This window comes from Balaenoptera physalus, assembly GCF_965194825.1.
Source record: "Balaenoptera physalus genome assembly, chromosome: 3".
Classification (NCBI taxonomy): domain Eukaryota; kingdom Metazoa; phylum Chordata; class Mammalia; order Artiodactyla; family Balaenopteridae; genus Balaenoptera; species Balaenoptera physalus.
The window spans coordinates 11,263,161-11,286,401 of NC_138890.1; the positions used below are offsets into that span (position 1 = coordinate 11,263,161).

The window sequence follows — 23,241 nt, forward strand, 5'->3', positions numbered from 1 at the left end:
TCCCTGGTGGCGCAGTGGTTGAGACTCTGCCTGCCAATGCCGGGGACACGGGTTCGAGCCCAGGTCTGGGAAGATCCCACATGCCGCGGAGCAACTGGGCCCGTGAGTCACAACTACTGAGCCTGCACGTCTGGAGCCTGTGCCCCGCAACAAGAGAGGCCGCGACAGTGAAAGGCCCACGCACCGCGATGAAGAGTGGCCCCCGCTTGCTGCAACTAGAGAAAGCCCTCGCACAGAAACGAAGACCCAACACAGCCAAAAATGAATAAATTTTTAAAGAAAGAAAGAAAGAAAGAAAGAAAAGAAATAAATTAGGAAAATCCACTTAGCATTCATTGCCAGGAAGGACTAGAGTGGGGGCAGACTAGAGGCAGGAAGATCAGTTAGAAAGGTATTTCAGTTCATCCAGGACAGTGCTTGCCAGATTGGAATAAGAAGAAGTGATCTGAAGGAAAGTAATCTTTAGACTTGGCTTACTGGATGGCAGGAACTTAAAGAAGAAAGTGTCAAAGGTGACTGCAGTTTCACTACCTGAATTGCTTTGAGATCTGCCTTAAGATCTGATCTTGGGGAAGGGGATTAGGGAATCAAAAAGAAATGAAAGCCTTTAAGACACGAATGCAGTATGCAAACAATTTTTTTGTTACCAAGTACAATTAAAAACATTTCCTTCGTTTTAATTCAACATTTAGCTGACACTGTGAGCTTGTTTAGGTGGTAGAGGCAGGGAATGTCGATGAATGAAGTATAATGCCCTCCTCTAAGTGCCCTGCCACTGCTAGATTGAAGTTCCTCCTCTCCCTCCTCCCCACCCCCTTGGGCTGTAATCTCATCTCAGTATACTGTTTTAGTCATCCTGGTGCCTCAGCACCTATTATAAGTATTTAACGTTTGTTAAACTGACATGTCTCAGCTCTTGGGGAGTTCCCAATCCCATGAAGGGTGGGTGGAACAAAAGGTGAGGTTAGGACCAGATTGTGAGGAATATATCCTGCCAATAGACCATGGATGGATATTGGATAAATGTTTTAGACTAAGCTCACTGCAGGGTGGAATCTGGATTAGAGAATGATCAGGGAGAGCAGTGGAGAGATGTGATGATCCAACGGGCAAAAGAAATAGAAGAGCAAGGGACTTCCCTGGTGGTGCAGTGCTTAAGAATCTGCCTGCCAAGGCAGGGGACACGGGTTTGATCCCTGGTCCGGGAAGATCTCACATGCCACAGACCAACTAAGCCCGTGTGCCACAACTACTGAGCCCACGTGCCACAACTACTGAGCCTGCGCTCTAGAGCCCACGAGTCACAACTACTGAGCCCGCATGCCACAACTACTGAAGCCCGCGTGCCTAGAGCCCGTGCTCCACAACAAGAGAAGCCACCGCAATGAGAAGCCCATGCACCTCAAGAAAGAGTAGCCCCTGCTCGCTCCAACTAGAGAAAGCCCGCGCAGCAACAAAGACCCAATACAGATGAAAATAAAATTAATTAATTTTTTTAAAAAAACAGAAAAGCAAGGTTTAAGGGGTATTTAGAACATCCTTAAAAACCAGGCTGTGAGGGATGAAAGAAAAGTATGGTGGCTTAGGTCTCACTCAGAAAAGTAATTCAAGACAAGCTAGTGTGAGTACAAGACGACAAGTTCAGTTGTGGACATGATGAGTTTGAAGCATCTTTGACAGATCCAAAGGTAGATGCCCAGGAAGTAGTTGGGACATGGAGGGATGGCTGGGCTATGGGTTCTCTGAGAATCACCAGCATGGAGACAGTAGGAGCCAAGAAGTGAATACGATCACCCCGGAAGCAAGAACAGACATAGAAAGAACCATGAGGAACACCAAGCAAACCCCCCCCCCAAAAGACTGCAATGGAATCTGAGAAGCAGCACCCAATAGGTAATAAAAGAAACAGGCAAATAAAACGGGAAGGGTACCAGGCTTCCCTGGTGGCGCAGTGGTTGAGAGTCTGCCTGCCAATGCAGGGGACACGGGTTCGAGCCCTGGTCTGGGACGATCCCACATGCCGCGGAGCAACTGGGCCCGTGAGCCACAACTACTGAGCCTGCGCGTCTGGAGCCTGTGCTCCGCAACAAGAGAGGCCGCGATAGTGAGAGGCCCGCGCACCGCGATGAAGAGTGGCCCCTGCTCGCCGCAACTAGGGAAAGCCCTCGCACAGAAACGAAGACCCAACACAGCCAAAAATAATTTTAATTAATTAATTAATTTAAAAAAAAATGGGAAGTGTACCAAGAAAAGGAGAACTGCCAGAGAAGGTGGTCAAGAGTATCAAATGCCACAGAGGCTGAAGCCAACCAAGTGGTCTATGGCTCTGGTTGAAGCTTTTCCTAACCAGAGCCAAATAAGCAGAAGAATGTGCTGCAGTTGGGGGGAGGAGAGGCAGGGGCCATCTTTTTTAAGATCCTTGGGCAAGTCTCCAGGACTGACCCCAGAGTGACACATAGCGGTGACGCCACGCTGGTGGTGTGTGGCCCGTCTCTACGATCCAGGAAACCATCACGATCAAGACCTCAGCCTCTGAAACTGGTCACTTTGAGTTCAAAAACCAACTTACCTGGTTAATAGCCTGGGAAAGTCACTTAACCTATTTGGCCTCAGTTTTCTCACCATAAAATGGGGGGGGGGGGGGAGGACAATAATACCTACCTCAGTGGGTCGGGGTGGGGATAAAGTATTTCATGTATTTTTTATAAGTGCTAACAACGCTGGCAGGCACAGAACCAGGGGAGTCCTGCGGGCCTCAGTACACAGCTTGGTGGCTGGGGCCTGGCTATCTCTAGGTAGGTCCCCTGGCCAGCGCCGAGGTCCCGCAGCACGTCTCGAGGGGACCTCGCTTCGACTGTGACGGCGCCCCTATTCTCCTTTCCTCTTTGGTTCCCCCTGGCCGGACGCGGAGACCTCTACACGGTACCAACACAGCCACGCCGCCTTCCCGCGCTCGTTCCGATACCAACTGAGGCTGCGCGGGCCTTGAAGGGCGGGAGCCACAGACCCCCAGGCGCGTGCGCCCTCTGCTGGCGCCCAACGGTCTTCCCGGTGCGCGTGCGTACGCGCCCCAGACCCCGCCCCCGGGTTGAGGGCGCGCGGAGCCGTTGGCCAAGCTCCCCGCACTCCCCCTCTCATCGGGGGGCGGGGCCGCCCCAGAGTGGAGGGCAGAAGGAGGGGACACGGGCTGCCACGCCTCTACCCTGTCCCCATTTGAAGCCCCTCGACTCCTCACCGCTGGCCAATCGCAGTCCTCCCTGTCCTGAGCGCCGGCCAATGAGCGGCACGCTCGGGCTGCTTCCGGCTCCGTGCCCAGCTCGCCCCTTCCCCACATCTTCCCGAGACAGGCGGGGCGCGGGGGCGGGCGGCGGCCGCGGTGACGCGCGTCGGGCCGGGAGCCAATGGGGGGGTGGGATCGGCGCTGATGGACGGGCCCAGGGGCCAGTGGCGAGGCGCTGGCAGCACTTCCCGTCGGGGAGAGAGTGTAATATGGCGAAGACCTACGATTACCTGTTCAAGCTGCTGCTGATCGGGGACTCGGGGGTGGGGAAGACCTGTGTCCTGTTCCGCTTCTCCGAGGACGCCTTCAACTCCACTTTCATCTCCACCATAGGTAGCAGGGCCGGGGAGCGGCCGGGGGTGCGGGAGGCCCGGGCCGGGCGCGCCCCTGAGGGGCTGGGGCTGAGGGAGCGGCCGGGCCGGATGGGGAAAAGAGCAGAGGGTCGAGGGAGCCGGAGGGGAAAAGAGCTGTCGCCTGCACCGCCGTTTGGCGGTTCCCGGGCCATGGGCGGGGTGGGCACCAGGTGCCCATTTCGCAGATGGGGAGACTGAGGCACCAACCCTCAGCCTACTCAGGGAGTGTATGGCTTGGACGAGGTCTTGGCGCCCGTCATTTTGTTCTGTCCTCGCAGCATACCTTGAAGCAGTTCTTTGGGGTCCTCGTCTTACAGAAGTGGAAACTGAGGCGCGGAGAGTTGTCCATGGGGAAAGGACAGTGACAAGTGACACCTGATCTTATTGAGCATTTACTGTGTGCCAGGCGCTTTATGTGCATTACCACACTTTCCAGTCCTCTGTGTCAGGTGCTGTTATGAGTTCGTTTCACAGTGGAGGAATTTGAGGCTCAGGGAGGATACTGGACTTGCCCAAGGTCACTCGGTCTACAGGTGGCAAGGATGGTATTTGTACCTGGGTGTGTCTGACCCAAAACTCAAGGCTCAACCATCCCAGAGAGATGCGAGCACAGCTGATCCACTTCGAAGCCAGGACTCCAACCCAGACCTCTCCTGCTCTTTCCTCTGGAATATTCAGGGGTTGAGCCCCTCTCCCTGACCCTGTTTCCCCCATGAATGAATTTCTTCTGGAAGGAATGATGAGAGGGAGTCCAGACACTTCCCCTGCGCGGACTTCCATCTCACTCGAGGGTGGCAGAAATGGCGAGTGACAGCTGCCTGCCCTGGGACCTGTCATCCGGAGGAGATGCCAGATAAAAGCTTCAGTGAGAAACCAAAATCAGCGGCTGCCACAGACAGCCCTGACTTCCCTATCGCTAGACCCAGGACACCGGTTGTCACTTTGCAGAACAGCCTTTCCTGCAGGGCCAGCCCACGTTGTGGTTGAGCAGAATTGGCTTGTTGCTACCCAGTTCTGACATCCACAAAAGTGGAGCTGACTTCTTCCCACACCACAAAAACAGCCATTGCCCACATGAAAAGTTTGACCTGGAAGTAACACGCATCAAGCAGAGTGGCCTGTAAGCTATGCAGTCTTGCTCTGGAGTGGGGAAGCAGGAGAATGGTCCCCAAGCCCAAGAGCTGGAAAAAACCTAGGGAATGGGCTTTGCTTTACCCCTGTGTACCTTATCTTCCTAAACCCCACAATGAGCTGCTGATGCCATCCTTGCCATCCTCCAGGAGCTGCACTTTGCAAGACACTTAGCTGCCAGATGTAAAGAGAATTGGACTGGAAATCACCATGCCTGGGTTCCAGCTGCTGTTTGCCCTTGAACAAGCACTTCGCCTCTCTGAGCCCTGTTTCTTCAGCTTAGGAGTGGTGTTCTTTGCTTTGGCCATCGCCTGGACGGTGGAGGATCAGAACTGTACAATGAATAGGGGGTTGTCACCACTGCCAGAGACCATGGAGAGGAAGCAGAATGTCTCTTGTAGTGACCGCATCCTTCCCCTAGGCCCATGTCTTTCTGATTCCTGCCCTTCCCTAACTCCAAGGTCAAACTTTGGGATAGCCCGTGCGTCCCCACCAATCAGGAAGTGATATTAACTCCTGGTAGACTGTGGCTTGCTCTCAACCCAGACCTCAGTTTCCCAGAGTCAGAACCTTCCTAGTGAGATCAATTCGGGGGTTGAGTGGTTTGTCTGTTTTTTAATTCTTGACCAGAAAACCCAGTCTAGTCCTTTAGGGCTCTGAGGAGGCCAGCCTCCACTTGCAGATGAGGACGTAACTTGGGCAAGGTCGTCTAAGGAGGTGGGCGTGGCACTCGAACCCAGGTTCCCTCCCTCCCACCCCGGGATTCTCATTACATTTGTAGCCTTCCTGCAGGCCTCTGTCTTCCAGGAAAGTTTAATTCTCCCTGACCTTGAAGTTATGGCCTCATGACTCTTAGGCCTCGTAAAGTTTACACTTCCTAATTAAATTTGGTGTGTTAATAAAACCCAGGAGGAAGATAGAACAGAGTGATGCTTTGGGTTCTGTGGACTGAACAGTGCTTCTTGATTTCATATGTCCTGTGCATCTGTGAGAGGAGCGGGGTATGTTTTAGGAAGAGTTAACACTGGGTGGCTTAGTCCTGAAATACAACCTGATGCATAGAGGTGATTCTGTATTGGCACTGAGTGTATCTCTGTATTTTCTGTATGGATCAGGGATTAAGTGGCTATTCACTGTCTGCCCAGGTTACATTTTGCTGAAGCCTATTCTCATAAGCTCCGTCAATCGATCATTTGTGGTGTGAACTTGGCCCCGTGGCTCCTGGAATTGGCTCTCCCCAGCCTGGCTCAGCCCCCAGCTCCTCCTCAGGGCCCCATTCATTCATTCCTTCAGAGAAGTGGTTGATGTACGTGAAAGTGCTTACTTGGTATACTGTGCGGCACCACGTAGATCCCGTTGCTCTTTATTTTTTCATCCAGCCATCTTTCCCCGGTGCCTGCTGTGCACCAGGCATCCGCCTCAGTGCAGGGGCTGCAGAGATGACTGGGGTGAACCAGAGGGAAGCAGAACTGTAGCAAGGCCTGTAGTCAAAGTGTGTGTGCAGGACGGAATGATCGGCTTCTAGCAAATACGTACTCAGCCCCTGCCATGCATTCATGGAGATGCAACCATGAATAAGACGTGTGAGCCCCTGCCCTCCTGGAGCTTATGTTCTAGGAGACAAAACTCAAATACAGGCTTATATTCCCTGTGGTCCCCAGGACAGCTCCTGAGGCGGGCAGGGATGGAATTAGCATCCCCGTGCCGTGTTCTGAGGGGGTCAAGCCAGGCCTCAGTCTCAAGGCTTCACAGGCGGAGATTTAGAACCAACTCCTGGGGGCAAAGGCTGGATTTGGCTGTTACCCCTCCACGCAGGCCATTCCAGTTGGCAAGTTTTGCTCCCATTTGCATGGAGCGAATATACAATGTCAGGGATAGTGCGTGAAGAAGATGCAGCCGGTGAAGGGAGAAAGGATGGTTAGGAAGGCTCCCCTGAGGAGGTGACTTGAACAGAGACCTGAGTGAAGGGAGAGGGGAGCCAGATGGCCATGGCATGAAAGAACATTCCAGGAGGGGAAGGAGCAAGCGTAAAAGCCCTGAGGCTGGTACACGGTTGGGCATTGTGGCCGGAGAGGAGGGCGAGAGCCATGGGTGCTGAGGTGACAAGGTTAGGAGCACTCAGGCAACTGTTTTCACTTTATTCTGGGGCCCAGGAGGAGGTGGAAAGGTTTTTAACCATTTAACGGTTTTGTTGGGAATTCCCAGGTGGCCTCGTGGTTAGGATTCCGGGCTTTCACTGCTGTGGCCCGGGGTCAATCCCTGGTCGGGGAACTAAGATCGCACAAGCCACGTGGCGCAGCCAAAAAAAAAAATTACAAAAAAAAAAACCCCAAAACAGTTTTATTGACATATAATTCAACTCACCCATTTAAAATGTACAAGTCAGTGGCTTCAGGTACATTCACAGAGTTGTGCAACCATCACCACAGTCAGTTCCAGAGCATTTTCATTATGACAAAAAGACACTCCACAGCCCTTGGTCAATCTCATTCATCTCCTCATCTCCTCACATCCACGCCCCCCTCCTGCCCCCCACCTCACCCCAGCAACCACTAATCTCTCCTCTGTCTCTGGATTTGCCATTCTGGATATTTCATATGAATAGAATTACATACTGTGTGACCTTTCACGTCTGGCTTCTCTCACTCGGCATTATATTTTCGAGATTCATCCACGTTGTAGCATGTGTCAATGCTTCATCCCTTTTTATGGCTGAGTAATATTCTGCTGTAGGGAAAGACCACATTTTGTTTATTCATTCATCTGTTGGTGAACACACTGGAAGGTTCGGAGCAGAGCTTAGCTTGGTGACATGGTTGAGTGTGTGTTTTGGAAGCTGGGGAGGGGCCTGAGGGGACAACGGTGGGAGCCTGGAGAGCAGCCGAGGAGGCTGAGAGGTCACCCTGGTCCTCGGGAAAGGGGACTAAAGCCAGAGGGTGGGAGAGAAGGAGGGCAGGGTCAGGAAGGCTTCTTGGGAGGTGACCTTCCAGCAGGTCTTAAAGGAGGAGAAGTTTGCCAGGCGGGCAGGGTAGGGACCACCCACAGAGAAGGAACAGCACGTGTAAATGCTAGAGGCCCACCTGCATCGGGTACATCTCGGGGCCCAGCGTCCCGTGTGCTTGGAAGGCCAGGTGCGGGCGGCGGGAAGCGTGGGGCTCTGGCCCGGAAAGGGCTGTGGAGCCTACTTCACGAGGCTGCCTCCCGGGAAAGGGACGAGAACACGGCTTTGGCACCTGAGCTACCTGGGGTTGCCCGCGAGCTCTGCCCCTCACCAGCTTCACTCTGTGCCGCTCCTTTCTGCCCTCTGAGCCTCAGCCTCCCCTTCTGTGGGAGGAGAAAGCTGGCCGGGTGCCTCCAGATCGGTTTGCGGGATTCCGAGATTCGCGCGTGCCCGGCAAGTGCTCCAGAAACCATGGCAGCTGTTACCTGCACAGGTTGTCACCGTCCGTCCTAGACACAGCTTGGGAGATGGACTGACAATGATGTGCCTTTTTTTTTCTTTTCTTTTCTTTCAGGAATTGACTTTAAAATTAGGACCATAGAGCTCGATGGCAAGAGAATTAAACTACAGATATGGTAAGAGTCGTTTCCTTCATCAGCCCCTCACCCAGCGAGTGCTTTGAGCCCGAAGCCCCTGGTGCCCCGTCCCCCTCCCTGTGACCACGGCCGCCATCTCTCTGTGCCCAGCCCGGACACATCAGGCTTTCTTCAGAAGCCCCAGGAACGGTGCCCTGCTGGCTGCTGGGGCTTAGAGTCTGTGTCGGCCCCTTCTGAGGACATAGCTCCCAGGCCCACTTCCGATGTGGGCACAGCCTGGGCCTGGGCTTCAGAGGCACCTGCTCCCATTGAACTTGGAGAGAGCCCTCCTGGTGGCGGTGAAGGCTGCCAGGATAGCAAGATACCACAGCCCGGCATTTCCTTCTAAGCCTATCAGCTCGCTGAAGAAGGCCTGACATCGCTTCCTCTTTTGTCTCCTGGGGACGCCCAGGCCTCACTTCCTAATACAGAGACCTGAAATCCCAGAACTGAAAAAAAGCTGAGGCCAGGCCCAGCAGTGAGACCTGTTTCTGTTCTGCTCACCTGGGGCTGACTTCCCATGCTACATAAAGTCAGGGCATTTGTGAGTCCCCGTCACGGATGGTGACTCTGGTCTGCAGCCCACTGCGCTAGGAAGGCTGGGCTCAGATGGTCAGAGGCTAGGAGAGTCCTACCCTGCAGCCGCATCACTTGCAGGGAGGCACGAACCCTGAGCAAAAGAGAGAGAAGTCACATTTGGGAGAGTGGCTCGGTCCTTCCGGTCCAGGCACGTGCCTGTGGGTGGGAGGGATGCCGTGAGATGGGCTGTGAAGCCTTCCTCCCTGCAGCGTGTCTCCCCAACTCAAGTCTCAGAGCCCGAACACAGCCCCGCCTGCGCAGCAGGTCCCCTTGACTTCGGTGGTATCCGCCTCTGAACCTGACTTCAGAATCGAAATCTGGGTGTGGCCTAACCAATCCTACTGAGCTGCGGCGGCGGCAGCCAGTCTCTGGCCGCCTCGTAAGTTACAGGGCCGTAGAAGTTCCTCTGTTTACAACACGTTGGCTCCCCAGCAGTCTCAGTGCCCAAGTCCAAAGTGACACTGTACCAGCAAGCAGAAGTTTTGATTTCTTTTCCTCCTGTCCTCCTGCTTCTGCTCTTAGCAGTCGCAGGGGGGTTAATGACTCTCTTAGAATTCTTCTAGAACAGTCATAAAGTAACTGATCATAACCGCTAACATCACCTGCTGTTGGCGGCAGAAAGTCACCTTAGCCCCAAATGAGGTGTGTCTATACAGTCCAGACGTGCAGAGCCCTGCACAGGGGGAGGTGCAGGGCCAGAGGAGGAGCCCTGGGCCCAGAGACAGAAGACGTGGTCTTGCCCTGGCTCTGCCACTGACCACTTGTCACCTTTAAACCAAACACTGAATACCCTCCGTGCCAGGAGCTGGGCTAGGCACGGGTGTGTCTTACCCAGGTACCTCCACCGTACCCACGAGGAAGGACTTTCCCCCTGACCTCCACCAGGATGGCGAGCATGGAAGTGCTTCCTAAGCCCCGCTGAGCTCGACCAGCTCAGCCCACCAGCAAGGGCTGTGTTCCCGTGCCACGTGACCAGCCTCTTCCACATACAAGGCCCCAGATTTTCACAAATAATAACATCCAACCTTGGCTCTTCTGTGGCCCAGAAACTCTGGGGAAAATCCCCAGGACGACAAGATGTAGCAGAGGAGTCATTCTGCCACATCCCTAGCCAGGAGGCATCAGACACCTGCCCAAGCCACAGTTTCCTTCTCTGTACCAATGGGGGGCTGCCCCACAGCAGGACGATGAATCAGGAGATGACCCATGAGAAAGCTGGGCGTCCGTACTGGGTAAATGCCCCTCATTCTCACTGTGACGATCGTTCTCTTTCTGTGTCGCTAATATCCCTTTTTCTCCTCATCGTTAGGGACACAGCTGGTCAGGAACGGTTTCGGACGATCACAACGGCCTACTACAGAGGCGCCATGGTATGGATTGGTTTGGCACGGGGGGGTTGTCTTTTGTTTTTCTTAAGTCAAAATGAACATCAGTGCGTTGGATACCAAAATCTGGATGTTTCTGAGGAGCCCGTGCTCTGGCTTCTCAGGGGTCCTTGGTCCCAGGTTAGTTTTAGGAAAAGGCTGTGTGCCCCACCTCTGCCCCCTCGTCCTCCATACCTCCCCTTCTGGCTCCAGAGACAATACAGGGTTCAAGGAAACCTAGTTCTCCAGGAATGAAGAAAGACACAGGAAGCCGGTTCTTCCAGGTGAGGTCAGAGAAATCAGAGCCAGCATGCCCCAACACTTAGGAGTGCTCATGCGGCCCATGTCAGACTCTCTGGAACTCGCTACTGAAAACTTGAAGATCATCCAGGAGCTGACTTGCTCAGGGCTGTTGGCTGTTAACATCTGTTGCCTGCGCCTGAGGCGGGGTCATGTGATAGGAAGACTCGTTCATCATCCCTCAAATGTGGGTTTTTTTTTTTATAAATTTATTTATTTTATTTATTTATTTTTGGCTATGTTGGGTCTTTGTTGCTGCGCGTGGGCTTTCTCTCCTTGTGGCGAGCAGGGGCTACTCTTCGTTGTGCGCAGGCTTCTCATTGTGGTGGCTTCTCTTGCGGAGCACGGGCTCTAGGTGCGCAGGCTTCAGTAGTTGTGGCTCGTGGACTCAGTAGTTGTGACTCACAGGCTCAGTAGTTGTGGCTCTTGGGCTCTAGAGCGCAGGCTCAGTAGTTGTGGCTCACGGGCTTAGTTGCTCCACAGCACGTGGGATCTCCCCAGACCAGGGCTCGAGCCCGTGTCCCCTGCATTGGCAGGCGGATTCTTAACCACTGCGCCACCAGGGAAGCCCATCCCTCAAATATTTTTACCGAGCACCTTCTCCAGGCCAGGCCGAACTAGATGCAGAGGGCAACCTGGATTGGGCCAGGGTCCTATCCTCGAGAGCCCTGAGCTGGTCATGCACCTGCAAGGGGTATACAAAGCGGGGTGCTTGGGGGCCGTGGGGAGTGGGAGGCAGATCCCCAGGACCTCGTTCAGCCCCCTGGGTCACCCTCTGAGCTCGGTCTCCTTACTTGGAAAGTGGAACAGAGGAGTATGCTCCAGGCAGCTGTGAGGATAGATGGCCAGCTCCCCATTTCCAGCTCCCGCTGCACCGCATCCTTTCCATCATGCACCCCATCAATCAGCTATAGACCCGTTTCCTCCACTAGGCCGTAAGCTCCAGGAGGGCTGGGCCACCTCTTGGTCCCTGCCACATGCACGGTGCCTGGGACCAGGCGGAGTATGCGGTAGAGCTCAGGAAATACTGGTGGACGGCAGAAATGAATAGAGGCATTAAGTATTTAGAGCATCCCACACAGCGTCTGAACAGAACAGAAACTCAATCATGTGGGTTGCAACCTTAGTGCTCCTCATTAAAATTAATTTACTAATTTTCCCCTCACCTTGCTTTGCTCTGCTGGGGCGGGGGGCCTTGGGGCACTGGGGTCCTGGGGGAGCTTCTGCTGTATGGCCTCAGGTAGGCCCCATCCCTCTCTGGGTTGAAATAGCACCCCCTGCCCCATTGACCAAGCCTTTCCCTCCAGCAGGCAGTGGCCCCAGGTCTTGGCCATAAACCCCTGAGTGTGGGTGCCGTATTATCCCCATTTGACAGATGAGGAGCCTGAGGCTCGGCACCATTCCAGGCCCTGCTTAAATTCACACGTAGGGTAAATGTCTGGGCCGGTAGCGGCTGGCCCTTTCCAGCCCCCACGTCTCAGCCAGCCCCTGACGAGGCTGGACTGAGCCATCTGTAAGACCTTGTCCAGCCCCAAGATGATTGTATCCTCCTAGACCTGCGCTAACCCGTACAGAAGCCGCTGGCTGTGTGTGGCTGTTTGAAACCAAATCAGTAAAAGTAGGAAATCCAGCCCCTCGGTCGCACTGGCTGCATTTCAGGTGCCCCGGAGCCACGTGCAGCCAGTGGAGACCGTATAGGACAGCACAGAGAACATTGGCAACGTTGCAGCCCCGTCATCACCTTTGTCCTTGTGGCAGTGGACCCTTGGGTCCCAGATTTGGGGAGCATCGGATGTCTGGTGTCCTGTTGTGAGCTTGCAAACAGATATGGGGAGCTGTGCCCAGACTGGGGCCAGGAAAATGGTCACTTGGAGCCCCGAGGGGAGCTTCGTGGAGAACCTGGAATAGGGTGACACTATGTTTTCCAGGGACTTCTGCTCTTTCCTGATAGAGAGCTCTATTCACTGCCCCCGACACCTCATAGGTAAAAATCTGGGACCTTGGAATCTTGCATACATGGTGCCAGCCTAGTGGCGGTGGTGGCAGAATCCTGGGCCGTCAAAAGGGCCAATCCCTGGATAAAGGGGCAAAGAGCCCTCAGAGCCCTGTGGCATTTCTTGCCCCTGACAGTGGGAGGCCAGCTGCTGCGCAGAGGCCCCAGTGATGCTCGGCTCACAGAGTCCATCCACCAGTGTCTGTACTCACTCTGGCCTTGGCTGGAGCACGTCACACGTCACGGCCACTAAAAGCTCCTCCAAGTCCTCCCGTCAGCAGTCTCTATTCAGTCTCCCCAAGAGACCACTGAATGAGGGTTCCCAGTTGGCATTTTTGAGGGGTTGTGGCTGCAGCAGGCTCTAAGGCCGCTGTGCATATCCCCAAGGTCACAGCGGGGATTTGGAATTGCAGCGGCTCGCTTGCCCTGTCTGTGTGGTTTTGTCACACACCCTCGCCCCTGCAGTTATCTGCCCAGCACACAGGGCCCGAGTTCTTACTCTGCAAATTCAGGCAGCCTCAGAGACGTCTTGGCCAGCACCAGAGCTTGTGGATGGAGGGCTAGGCCCTTGGAGCGGGTAGAGTGAGGGAATGGAGTGAGCCGGGCCTGGGCAGGACAGCTGGGGCCTTGGCACCCCGGGGCTGAGCCGCACGGGGGCTGGCGATAGTATTGCTGCAGGCTGGCTCACCACGCGTGCCCTGCGAGGATGTCCAGGGCAACACGGGGACTGTCGCAGGGTGGCCCTGAGCGTTGCTTGATCCTGATGAGGACCCAGGGAGATTCCTAACGGGAGCCAGTGTCATCAGCTCCTTTAGAGCTGGGCTAGAATCTTAAAGGTCACCTCTTTCTGCACCTCAGTTTCCCCTTTTATCAAGTGGGGATATTTGCCTTTCTCCTCGGCAGTGGTGAGATTGTGGGCTCAAGCAGAGACGGGTTCACTCTGCAGCTATTTCAGAACCCACGGACCGTCTCCCAGCTGCTCACGCGTTGGTTATGGAACCACAGAGGCCTCAGCATTGCCTGCCCCAGTGCTTGAAGCCAGCCCCGACTCCGGTGGGGTTGTTGGAAGGCACGTGGGCATTAGGGTGTGTCCCCCTGGGCTTAGACCCCAGTTGCATCCTTTACTCTCCCTCGTGTGACTGGGGACAGGGACCTAGCCCCCCACCCCCCAGGCTCAGGTTCCCCGTTCTCACAGTGCAGACAGCGGGACCACCCGACCCAAGCCTGTGAGGCTCAGGGAGACCCAGTCGCAGTACCTGGCTCATGGTAGGCACCAGATGAGGGGTGAAGCTGGGGCGACCAGTGGAGGCGGCCCTGGCTGAGCCCAGGAGATGACTCAGGGCAGGGTGGGGGGCGAGTGAGGGTGTGGAAGAGGCTGAGCATAGCCAAGGGTTGGCAAGAGGGGGAGCCCGGTGGGCATCAGGGCCGTGGAATACAGCCTGTAGAGCAGGGGGCTGCAGGATGCGAGGCTGAGAGGTTGACCGCTGGGACCTCGCTGGCTGCCGAGGCACACGGGCCGCACTCATCCTGCCAGTAGTGGGGAAACAGCAGGGCTCCTTTGTAAGCACAGGTGTGGTAGGGTCTGGTCTGTGGGGTGAAGGGTCACATCAGTGGCCGAGGAGTAGGGGACTGGAGCCTGGGACACCAGAGAGAGGCTAGTGGTGGAGCCCAGCAGAAGGAAGGGTCCCGGGGGTGGTGTCCTGTCGGGGTCCCTGCTGCCCACCTTGCTGGGGCCTCCCCCTCAGAGTGCTCGCGGCTTGTCCAGAGCGCGGGTCTCTGTCTCCCCCTGCTTATTAGGGCATCATGCTGGTCTACGACATCACCAATGAGAAGTCCTTCGACAACATCCGGAACTGGATTCGGAACATTGAGGAGGTGAGGCTTGGGGACCCCTCCCACGCACAGGAACCTCCCACGCGTCCTCTCCTCAGCCCTCACCCCGGAGCTTCCTGGTTTACACATGAGGTCACTGAGCCCAGAGGCACCTAGAAGTAACTCGCTGGGAACAGAGTCAGGGAGACGGGAACCCACGCAGTCAACCCTGGAGAACACGCTGGCCCGGCCTCATCACAGAGCAACCCCAAGAGCCCATTTCCCCAGCCGGGCTGTCGGGTTTGGGCGACATCGAGGTCAAGGAAGAAGGATATCCAGTCACTGAGCATTTGGTGCTTTCTAGAGAAGGAAGGTTCTAGAGTTGCCGTGACCTTTGTATTTGGTGGGTGTGGTGAGGGCATGTGTCAGGTTGCACTTTGAACTGCAACGGAGCAGGGTTTGAGCTGGTATGAGCTCTCTGTGCGCGTGCTCAGGCCAGCAGCAGTAGCTGCCTGTGGAAGGAGACCTTGAACCCCGAGGGAAGAGAAGGCGGCCAGCGCTGCCTCCCTGTCCCAAAGCCAGTGTCGTCACCTCCCCGCTCTCCACAGAGCTCACCCTCACCCCCCGAGCCTCCCTGGACAAGGTGCTTGTGGCTTGTGATGACTCACGAGGTGGGGTTCGGGTCTGAGAACTTTGCCCACCCATGAAGACATGGCAGAAGGCCACATCACAGCCGGCACCTGTGAGCGGTTGCACTGGGCCACCTCCCGATGACCCCGGATTTCCTGGCAGGAGGCTGCGCCTGGCCTGAGGAGGGGCTCCTCACACTGGTCTCTGGGGAACTTCTGTGTTCCAGCCAGTAGGCAAGAGAGCCTTCCAGTTAGTAGGAAGTTAGGGAGCACAGGAGCGCGTTTCCCTGAGACCAGATCTGAGCTGCAGCGAGAAGGGCCTTTCTGATGGTCCAGTCCTTCAGGAAGCGAGGCCCACTGGGTTGGAATGTGGAGGCGGGTTGGAGGAAGGGACTGTTTTCAGGCGTGAAGGCAGAGTTAAGGGAACGCCAGGGGATGGCAAAGCACAAAGGGCTGGTGGTGGCCGAGGTCTGCGCCCATCCCCGGCACAGCCTGTTTCTGGAGCCCAGAATAGGGGCGCTGGAGCAGGGCAGAAGGTCCCAGGACAGCAGCTGGGGTCTCCAGCAGAGGAGCCGGGGAAGGAGGGAGGCGAGCAGGGGTCAATACCCCAGCCCCACTTGCCTCCCATAGGCCAGACCTGGCCAGGAGTCCGAGGACAGTCATGGTAGCCTAGTTGGCGTGGCCCATAGAGAAGCTGTCCTTGGCAGCCAGAAGGCGTGCGCTTGGTCAGGGTAGCAGCCAGAACCCTGAACTCCGTCCTGGCACTGGCTCAGTGACATAGGACGGGCCTCTCAGCCTCTCTGAGCTTCAGCTTGTCATCTGTGCAGGGTGTGCCTAGCAGCCCTGGCCCCATCACTCTGGTCTTGGGGGATGGGCTACCAGTTGGTTGGTAGTCCAGTGTGACCTTACCTCTCACCTCCCCCATCTGCCCCTCCCCTCCAGCACGCCTCTGCAGACGTCGAAAAGATGATACTTGGGAACAAGTGCGACGTGAACGACAAGAGACAAGTTTCCAAGGAACGGGGAGAAAAGGTGGGCATGGTGGCCGGCTTGGGCCTGGCACTGCCAGACACCTCGGGGCAGAGGGACCTCAGCGTCTGGGGTTCCCTGCATGGAGGCCAGCCCTGCCCTGCACCAGAGGGCCCCCCGATTGCTCACTAATGGCGAGGCTGGGCTTTTGGGGAGACTCCCTTACAATCTTTCTGAGCATAAGATGACCCATCTTCCGGGATGCAGGGCTTGGCTGGGCACGCAGATGAGTCGGTTGTCCCAGTGGGGCACATGCCATGGGAAGGGAAGGTGGAAAGCACACGCCCAGCCGGGCTTCAGGCTAAAGACTGAAAGCAGCGAGGGCTTCTGGGTGTGCTCTGCTTGCTTCCGCACAGCGCCTCGTGGGACCCGTCGAGGCCACAGGGGGCGGAGAACAGAGCCATGGTTTGAGCCAGGCTCCCTCCACCCTCCTGCCAGGGACATTCACCACCTGCTCTCCACTGGTGGCTTGAGGGAGCAGGCCGCACTCTGTCTCTCTGTCTCGGCCCCCCTCAGGGCGCTGTGCAGAGGTCTGGGTGCCTGGTGGCTGATATTCGCATGTTTTTCTCCCTCCCTCGCAGCTGGCCCTGGACTATGGAATCAAGTTTATGGAGACCAGCGCGAAGGCCAACATCAACGTGGAGAACGTGAGTCCCAGGCCCACAGCGCCGGCCCATTAGGGCTAAGGGTCGGGCTGCACCCTCCAGGGAGGCTCTGTCACAGGGACTGGTCACAGCTTCGGCTGCCTCTTGGACAGACGGCTGAGAGGCACTTCTTGGGCGACATCGTGTGCCAGGCCTCTTGCAAGGCCCAGGGGGCCTGGGGGAACCGCCCCCCGTTCTGACATCAGCAGGTGCCTGCCCCAGCTGGGCGCCTAGGACATGATCTCACTGGCTGTCACGCAGCCCTGGGGAGCAGGCACAGTTCTGCAGGTGGGGAAACCGAGGCTCAGAGAGTCTCTGCGCTGGCTGGCGCCCAGGCCTGCCTCCGGGTTTGTGCTTTCATTCACACCACCTGCACAGACAGGGTCACAAGCCCATACAGAGTAGGGCACCCTGACCGAGCCTTGGCCCAGGCCTCCTTCTCCTGTCCACCAGCAGCGCCAGCCCTGCAGCTCACCTGCCTTCTCCTCCGTTCCGCCACTCCCGTGATCTTTCCAAAATAGATCTTCCACGCCACTCCCAACCTCAGCCCCTGCGCGAGGCACAGAAGGCCCTCCCTAGCTGGCCCCATCCAGTGTGTGCCACCCACAGCTCAGGCCTCGCCCACCACTCTCCGTCCCTGGCCGCCTGTGCCTCACCTTCCTCCAGGCCTTTGCCACAATTCCTACGCCCCCCGCTTCCCATCAGGGACCAGCCCATGTGGCCCCTTCCCGAGGAGGCCTCTGCCGTTCCCCAGGCCCTGAGGCCCACCACTTTAGGCATCCCCAGCACCCCGAGACACCCTCCGCGACAGAACTTTCCACATCACATGGGTGTTTGCTAAGACTCTGCTTCTCGCCGAACCAGGAGCCCCTCGACTGCAAATGCTGAGGCCAGCTCATCTCTGTATAAGGCCCGGAGCAGGGTTGGTGCCAGAGTGGGGTTTATAAGTGTTGTCCAGATGGGCGAAGAGAAGAAACGGTCAGGAGCCTGTGACAGAGACAACAGCCTGGGGTCAGGCCTTCGCCAACCCTTGGAAGATGAACCTTTCACCCTACCTACCAGGCCTTCTTACTGGGCGAGGACCCAGAATGACGCTCGTTTGGCCAAGGAGCCACTTGTCTTTCTGCCCTGCCCCTGACTGTTAAAAGTGGGGCAAAGTGGGCAGATAGAGCACAGGGGTCAGGGACGGAGAGCTCGATCAGTCAGTCAGCCACTGAGTGCCTTGAGACAAGTCGCTTGGGCACCCCCTCTCCAAGCCTCAGCTTCCTCTCTGACCAGCCAAGGATGATCCCACCTTCCAGGGTCATTGGTTTAGGGAAAGTGGCGGTCCTGGTGGGTGGGGGTATCCCTGTAGGGGCAGGAGATGGGGCTGAACAGGTGAGACCCATGCCCAGGTCTCTGTCCTAACACTGTTCCCCCCACTGGCCCTGCTGTTGAGCCACGCCCTCTGTGTGGCAGCGTCCAGGAACCAGCAGGCCCCCACCTGCTTCCCACTCCTGGGCTACTAACTACGTGCTTATTCCACAGGCATTTTTCACTCTCGCCAGAGACATCAAAGCAAAAATGGATAAAAAATTGGTGAGTGTGTGTCCTCCCCGGGATCCCCACGTGCCTCCCTGCTGGCTGGCATCGCTCTCAGTGGTGTGATGCATCCCCGGGCAGATCCTGCTTCTTAGGGCCCAGGTGCACCTAGTAGGGCATCTCTAGGAAGGGGGGTAGCGTTATCAGGTGTGGCAGGGACATCCACCCTGAACATGCCTCTCAACTTCATCTTTCCTCCGTGGCCCGGAGCTGCTCAGTACCAGGCGCTGCTCACTAAGCACACAAGCTAGCTGGGCACACCGGACCCTTTCCGTCCCTCTTGGGAGCCAAGCCTGCACAAAGCTAGAGGGCCTCCTGCAGAAAAGCCCCCCAGGCAGGCCCAGAACCACGGTCCACCCCGTAACAAGGCCCCCAAGCAAGGCTCGTGTCTGACAGCTGCCGGCTTTCCATCCTGACGAGTCCAGCAGGTCGATAGCCTTTTTCCTCCTTCCAGCCCCAAATTCTGCAGGTTGTGACAACCTTCAGTGGGTGCCAGGGCCCTGAGGCCTCCAGGAGGCCCTGCCTGAATCCCTCCGCATCCACCCTTTCATTCATTTCTAGCTTTTCTGTTTAGCACATGAGCACAGTCCCCAGCATGCAGCATAACTAGTGCTTTCTTGGTAGGGTCTGAACACTGAACTATATTTTGGGCATGTTACCGGCTAAACGCTGTCGTGAGTCTTTCTCCAAAGCCTCTGTCCCAGCGACCACTCTTCCCGCCAAGTGATGCTCCCTGTTGTCTGATACGAGAGCATGACGCACTCTATTTGTGACCTGTTCTATGTCTGCGCATATAGGACTGCGTACACAATACAAAACGCCATTCAAGTAGTTCACGTCTGACTTAAAATGAGTGTCATTTTCATAATTCTAAGATGCTGTGAATTGAATTGCAAGGCACACGATCAATTTAGTAACAGCTGTTTAGCCAAAACAGAAAAGAGTCTGTGTAAACCACTGTACTTTGAGAAGAATTTTCTTACAATTGTAATTTTCTTAGAATTCTTTTCTCTTCAATATAACAGTAAAATTTTGATTTTTAACGATCCTATTGACTCACTCATGCCCACCAGGAGTTACACTGAGCCTCACGGCAACACTTTGCCTGTGCTTTTGATACCGGCCTGTTGATTGCCTCCAGAATGTGCCATGTCCTTCCAAGGCACAGATTGTGAAGTGCTGATGTTCACCATAATCCTTGCAGTTTCTCTTTTTTTCTTAACTAAGTTGCAAATCACCAACAGTTAAATTCTATTCATTTCCTACCACCTTTGTTTATGTTCAGAGTTGCAACCCCATACCACTTCTATCAGTCTTCTTTTTTTTTTTTTTTTAATGTAATTGACATAGGACATTGTGTAAATTTGGCACCGTGTAGGCATTCAGCAGTTACTGTTGAATAAATTCAGGTTTTATCTGAGAGCTGAAAGATGAGAAGGAATTAGTCAAAGAAACAGGGCTGAACCTTTCCAAACATGGTGATGTGAGAGAAAATAGGATTTCAGTTCCCAGGGTAGGCAGGGACCAGAACAAGAGGCTTCAGATGCCAGGCGACAGCACTGATGGATTTTCAACAGGGCTTGAGTTTAGGGCTTACCTCACCTGCAGAAGGGTGGAGGGTGAACTGTGGGGAGAGGTGGGGAGCCAGAGCCTTGGCACAGGGGCAGGGAGACCAGCCGGGTGAGTGAGTGGCCCTGGGATCTTGAACCCAGCCCTTCCAAATCCCAAGAGAGAGTGCCTTTCTGCTGCCCTCAGCTGCCTCACTGATAGGTGCTCAGCACAGATGGGTAGATGGATGGGAAGGAGGGAGGGGTGGGTGAATGGGAAGAAGGAAATAGGGAAAGAAGAGAGTGAGATGGGTAAATAAGTGGTTGGAAAGATGTTGAGAGGGTGAATGGAAAGGGGTGGATAGGTACGTGAATGAGTGATTAAAGGAATGAATTGTTGGAAGGAGTGATGGGTAGTAGATAAAAAGCAGATCTGTGGGTTTGTGAAAGATGAATTGGTAGTTGGAGGGGACAGCTGGATGGATGGGTGGATGGTTGGTTGGAAGGGGATGGATGGATGATGGATGGGAGGGCATGGGTGGTTGGATGGAAGGGGATGGATGGAGGATTGGTTGGAAGGTGACAGATGGGTACATAGGCTGGCAGTTGGTTCGTTGGTTAGTTCATTAGTTGACTGGCTGGTTGGTTAAGAGACATAGAGCTCATGTTGCTCAGCCATAACCTCAGAAAACCTCCTGTGATTTTCAGGAAGGCAACAGCCCCCAGGGGAGCAACCAGGGAGTCAAAATCACACCGGACCAGCAGAAGAGGAGCAGCTTTTTCCGATGTGTTCTTCTGTGAGGAATGCCGCCTTACCCTGAGCCTCGCTCAGCCGAGCTGACTGTGCCTGTCCTGAGTGAGCCCCTCACTCAGCCGGGGCCCTCCCCCCTCACCACTCCCCGCCACGCCGCGGCCACCGGGCCCGTGGCCACCAGAACACAATCGAGAAATTGTTTATTTTAGTAACTGATCTTTTTCAACTCTGGAGACGGAAGAAGTTAAGAATCTGCTACCTGTCCTGCGACATCCACTGAATGGGTCCACGCACCGTGTGAAGCTAGAGAGAGAGGTGGAGCCGCGGCACGGCCGTCAGTAGCAGCCCACACGGCAGGCCTCCATCTCTGGGCCTCGACATAGCTAGAGCCCCGCCGGAAAGCCCGTCCATGTCCCCCGCGACAGAAGCGAGGCCCCCAAAGGCCAGTGATAGCTCCAGGGGAGCCGGGCTCTGCACCCTGAGCGAGGCAACTCACATCAGGCCCAGGAAGCGTCTGCCCAACCAATCCAACGCCTGCTTTCACCTCTTCTCTCAGTTTTTGGACAAGTGACAGAAACCGTTATCTACTCCCCGCACCCCCCCCCGGCTCCCCCCCCCCACCCCCATGTTAACTGTCAAACCAAAGGGAAGCACAAATTAAGGAAATCCTGAGGAAAGAAGCATGGAGTGGCCTTTCCTGTTTACAGCCAGGTTTGGTCCCGTGGTCCAGCCGGGCCTTGGGCATGGCCAGTAGGTCCCTCCACAGTCCCCACCTGAGCACTGAGGGGTCTCCGTGCATGCCACGGGTGAGCCCAAAATGCAACCACGCACGGCCCACCCTCGATCGGGGCACCTACTCCTCTTCGTCCTCCCGCTGTCTCCAAATCGGACGTTCTTTCTAGAGATTTTTATTTTTCCAGATCTGTAGTGTCAGGAGGTGATTCTGTCCTTGATTTCCAACAGCAGACCCAGGTGATCGGGAACACACGCACCCCCCCTCCCCCAACCTCTGGGACATGGCTGAGAGTGCGGGTGGCCTGCGGGGCCCGACTGCAGAGCATTCTGGGTGGGTTTTTAACTGCCGTTGCTCAGTTCTGTTTTGACAGCTCTGCCTTCCCGTAGAGACTGCAGTCGGGACCAGGTAACCAGGTCGGGGGGTGTCACCAGGGAGCCTTTCTTTTTCTCTTTTTTTGAATTAAAACCAACATACCAGCAATCGTCTGCTCTCCCCTTGGTATCTCTTAACATGCTCTGTTTACATCGATAAATGCACTTAAGGAAAACAAATTAAAGCTCATTTTAAAGTTAACGGATTTTTATGTCCGCATTCTCTGTGTAGGTACACAGATGTGGCCAGATGTTGGGTTCACAGGATGCCCGCTATTTAAAACACAGCCCAGGTCAGCAGGGGCCTCAGGTCTGGACAAGATCAAAGTAGAGGTGGCAGGTTACCCCAGGCTGGAGGAGAAGGTCACCCCAAGCTCTGAGGAGGTGACACCGTTATCAAAAGACTGACTTGGGAAAATAAGCTTCCCAACCTGCCCCCTTCCCCAAACACACGCAGCACAGGAAAACGAGGAGGTGTCCCTCCCCGCAGCACCACTTCGTACACCACACCCCCGGCTTAACCCGCTCGGTCCACATCAGTCCCCTTCATGCCACCAAGTGTCTCTCGTCTTGGTCCCTACCGCACCCGTTTTGCCAAGTTGAGCGCTCCACTCTGAGCAGCCCCCTCACCTCTCAGGAAGTCTCCTCCCCATGATCCTGCTGCAGACCGACGGCACAACCAGGGGCTGAGCCTCAGTTGGGCACGATCATAGCTCCCACCTCATAGGATGGCTATGAAGAGCCCGCGAGAGGGCGCATCCCAAGCTAACTGCTGTCACATTGTGTCATCATATTCATATCCATTATCATTAGCATCATTATTTGTCTTGTGCCCCAAGAGAAAAGCTCACCTCTCTTTTTGCACTTTGTCTCTAATGGGGAACAAGTCATCCAAGTAGCTTACAGCTTTGAGCTGTAAGTATTTGCCCCATAATGCCCCAAATTTCCACCAGTGGCCCCCCCCCAACCAGGTCAGGTGGCATCCTTGAACTCCTCAGTCCGACCTTGTACCAACCTCTTGCTCAGGGAGTCATTACTATTCCTTGTGTCTAAAGACTTTGATGGGGTGGCAGGTGGGGAAGCAGCTCCTCAGCTACCATCCTCTTGTACCGAGACAGATGACACATTGGCTCTTTTTCTAATAACAGATTTATTGAGACGTAATTCACACACCATACAATTCACCCACGGAAGTGTGCAATTCAGTAGTCTTTACTATTTTCACAGCATTGTGCAGCCATCACCAGAGTCAATTTTAGAACATTTTTATCACTCAGTACCCATTAGCGGTCACTCCCCATTCTCCCTCCCTCAGTCCCTGGCAACCACTAACCTACTTTCTGTCTATGGATTTGCCTGTTCTGGACGTTTCGTATAAATAGAATCGCACACTATGTGGCCTTTTGCATCTGGCTTCTTTCACTCAGCATAAAGTTTTAGAGATCAGTCATGAGCTTCATCCCTTTTTATGGCTGCACAGTATTCCATTGTGTGGATGGACCATATCTTTTATGTGTTCATCCACTGATGGACGTTTGGGTTGTCTCCACCTTTTGGACACT

General features: G+C 55.2%; 1 protein-coding gene across 1 annotated transcript; it reads left to right on the forward strand.

The window, feature by feature from the left end:
- Positions 1-3,456: 3,456 nt before the first annotated feature.
- RAB8A (RAB8A, member RAS oncogene family) lies at positions 3,457-21,881 on the forward strand. Its single transcript, XM_082457544.1, has 8 exons — positions 3,457-3,613; positions 8,280-8,340; positions 10,229-10,289; positions 14,374-14,451; positions 15,960-16,049; positions 16,628-16,693; positions 18,218-18,268; positions 20,527-21,881. Exons 1-8 carry the CDS (start codon positions 3,490-3,492, stop codon positions 20,617-20,619), a joined length of 624 nt encoding a protein of 207 aa, XP_082313670.1. The 5' UTR covers positions 3,457-3,489; the 3' UTR covers positions 20,620-21,881.
- The last annotated feature ends 1,360 nt before the right edge of the window (positions 21,882-23,241 follow it).

Bases quoted from the DNA above. Each gene is read 5' to 3' on its own strand.
- RAB8A (XM_082457544.1), top strand. From the start codon at position 3,490: ATGGCGAAGACCTACGATTACCTGTTCAAGCTGCTGCTGATCGGGGAC. The intron at 8,341-10,228 runs GTAAGAGTCGTT...CCTCATCGTTAG, and splicing joins AGAATTAAACTACAGATATG to GGACACAGCTGGTCAGGAAC. The intron at 14,452-15,959 runs GTGAGGCTTGGG...CCTCCCCTCCAG, and splicing joins GGATTCGGAACATTGAGGAG to CACGCCTCTGCAGACGTCGA.